Source organism: Echiichthys vipera (genome assembly GCF_963691815.1).
Source record: "Echiichthys vipera genome assembly, chromosome: 10".
NCBI lineage: Eukaryota > Metazoa > Chordata > Actinopteri > Perciformes > Trachinidae > Echiichthys > Echiichthys vipera.
Window position 1 is genome coordinate 30789830 of NC_139835.1, and position 2500 is coordinate 30792329.

The 2500-nt window shown below is 49.2% G+C and overlaps 1 protein-coding gene across 7 annotated transcripts in view; it reads right to left on the reverse strand.

Annotated features, from left to right (window-relative positions):
* The window catches only part of caska (calcium/calmodulin-dependent serine protein kinase a), a 125079-nt gene that overhangs the window by 31638 nt on the left and 90941 nt on the right, over positions 1 to 2500 (reverse strand). For all 7 annotated transcript variants that reach the window (XM_083921789.1, XM_083921787.1, XM_083921785.1 and 4 more), the window contains exon 12: positions 992 to 1069. In XM_083921789.1, the coding sequence (XP_083777915.1) occupies positions 992 to 1069 (78 nt within the window). The remainder of the gene's footprint in view (positions 1 to 991; positions 1070 to 2500) is intronic.

The following is a 2500-nucleotide window of genomic DNA, read 5'->3' on the forward strand; positions in this document are numbered from 1 at the left end:
TGTTTCCAGATCTTTCCGTAGACCTCAGAGTTTTTGTGCGTCTTGTCGACTGTTTTTGAATCTTTTCATCGACCAAATCTGCAGTAAACACTCCACCTCCGCATCACACCAACGTGAACCTTTCACCGCCATTGTTGTTGTTGTTAAATGTCCGCGCATGGTCCGTCCTTCTATTTACATGTCCGAACAGGCGGACATAACGCTACTGCCGTAGGGCTCGTGCTCGTGCTCGCACACGTGCACACGTGCGCACGCTCGTGCTCGTACATGTGCAAACGGCTCTGCTAAAGCCCACCTCTTTCAAGCGGGCCGTGGACGGTCCGCTGGCCGCAGTTATGCGCGGAGCGGGTACACTCACATGGCTTAAAGGTACTAGGCTTTAGCTGAAAAACCAGTTTTGGCCGCGGCCAAAAGGACAGTGTGATCACGCCCTGAGTGCGCCCTTATATTTGTTCTTAATATGAAGATGATCTCTTTAGAGTTGTGCCGGGACACTGAACAGAGCTGTGATGAGTTAGAGCGTCAGTGAGCGAGCGGCCGGAGGGTTAGAAGCACGAATGCAGAAGCGTAAAGAGGAAAGGTTGTCGTCTGCACGCACACATCACACGCAGAACAACGAGACCAAACAGGAAGTGCCTTTACTCTACGTCAGGGGTGTCAGAGTGATCCAGTAAAGGGTCGTGTGGCTGCAGGTTTTCATTCCAACCAAGCACGAACACACCTGACTCGACTTACTCAATCACCTGAACACAGTTGACTTGTTGGAGCAGGTGTGTTTTTGATTGGTTGGAATGAAAACCTGCAGCCACAGCGACCCTTTACTGGATCACTGTGACACCCGTGCTCTACGTCCTTGGACGACACACACACAGAAAGGCCGGGGACGAACCAAACAAAAGCAGGGCTGCAACATGTGACTGAGGGAATGAGAAGTATGTCGTGTTGTGGAGGTAGAGGAAGGAAAGCTCGGCGTGCGTTTGTGTCCGCTCACCTCTTTGGCGCGCTGCACCGCATCACTGGGGGCGTTCCTGATCTGCGGGGACGACTTGGTGTTGATCTTATCGTAGAGCTGCAACAAAAGAGTCAGTCTGTGAGGTCCACGTCATCAAAGACACGCTGAACAGAGACACGTGAGCCGAACGACTCAGCAGAGACATCATCATTCACACCAATGTTTGGCTATGTGGCTGGAAGCACATAGATGTAGTGCGATGTGACACCCTTTCAAAATACTGTTTCCGGGTCCAAACGCTCCGTCGAACAAAGCGTACAACAACGGTCGAACCTGCAAACCTTTTTACGACCACTTCTTTCTTCAGTCAGACACCTTTTCATTGATAGGGAAGAGGTCAAATGACTATTCTGTCATTTCTCGGGACTCAGATAAGTTCGAACTGCGGGGAACGCCATAAAAATACGAGGGTTGGACTCAGAAACATAACAATAAAAGGCCGTTACGTCGCGACCACAGGCTGTATGGTCGTGAGGTCCGTTCTCTCGACTCGATCCAATCGTCCTCGCCTACGGGAGTCTCCATCTTGTCAGACTTTGACTCCGCCTCATTTCATCTGACCATAAAAGGGCATGTATGTGATCAGGTTCACGGACCAGCTGATTGGTTCACGGGTCAGCTGATTGGTTGATGGATCAGCTGATTGGTTGATCGATCAGCTGATTGGTTGATGGACCAGCTGATTGGTTGATGGATCAGCTGATTGGTTCATGGATCAGCTGATTGGTTCATGGGTCAGCTGATTGGTTCATGGACCAGCTGATTGGTTCGTGGATCAGCTGATTGGTTCATGGACCAGCTGATTGGTTCATGGACTGGCTGATTGGTTCATGGGTCAGCTGATTGGTTGATGGATCAGCTGATTGGTTGACGAACCAGCTGATTGGTTCGTGGATAAGCTGATTGGTTCATGGACCAGCTGATTGTTTCATGGATCAGCTGATTGGTTCACGGATCAACGACGTAACAACTGAAGCTGTCGGACATGTTTGAATGTGAGATTTCAGAGAAGTTCACAGACATCGGCTCCTTCAGGAACGTGAAAACAGCAAACTAGTGACAGTAACGAGTCACTGTAGTCCGTGTGAGACATTTCAGAGACAGAAACAGAAGAAGAACACAGTTTTCTTGACATGATCGGGTTCAAAGTTTGGTGTTATTCAAGTGAAAGTGGTTAAAAACAAAAGAGTATCCTCACTTATCCTCAGCTCTCTCTTTATTGGGTTTAGTTTGTCTGTTCCTTTCTCTTTGAGATCGAACTGTTAACAAGAACGACGTGTTCTCGTGTCTCAGACTGACGGACGACGAACACAAAGAGCTCTGTTATAAAACTCCCAGCTGACTAATAAACGGCGCTGACTCGACGGGCTTGTATGGGCCCAGTCAGAGCCGAGGAGCGTGGGGATATTTAAGAGGCTTCAGTGTGAACACAGGCAGCAGCTGGATGCTCCAATCAAAGGTCAGCTCGACTAAACAACTCAGAGACAA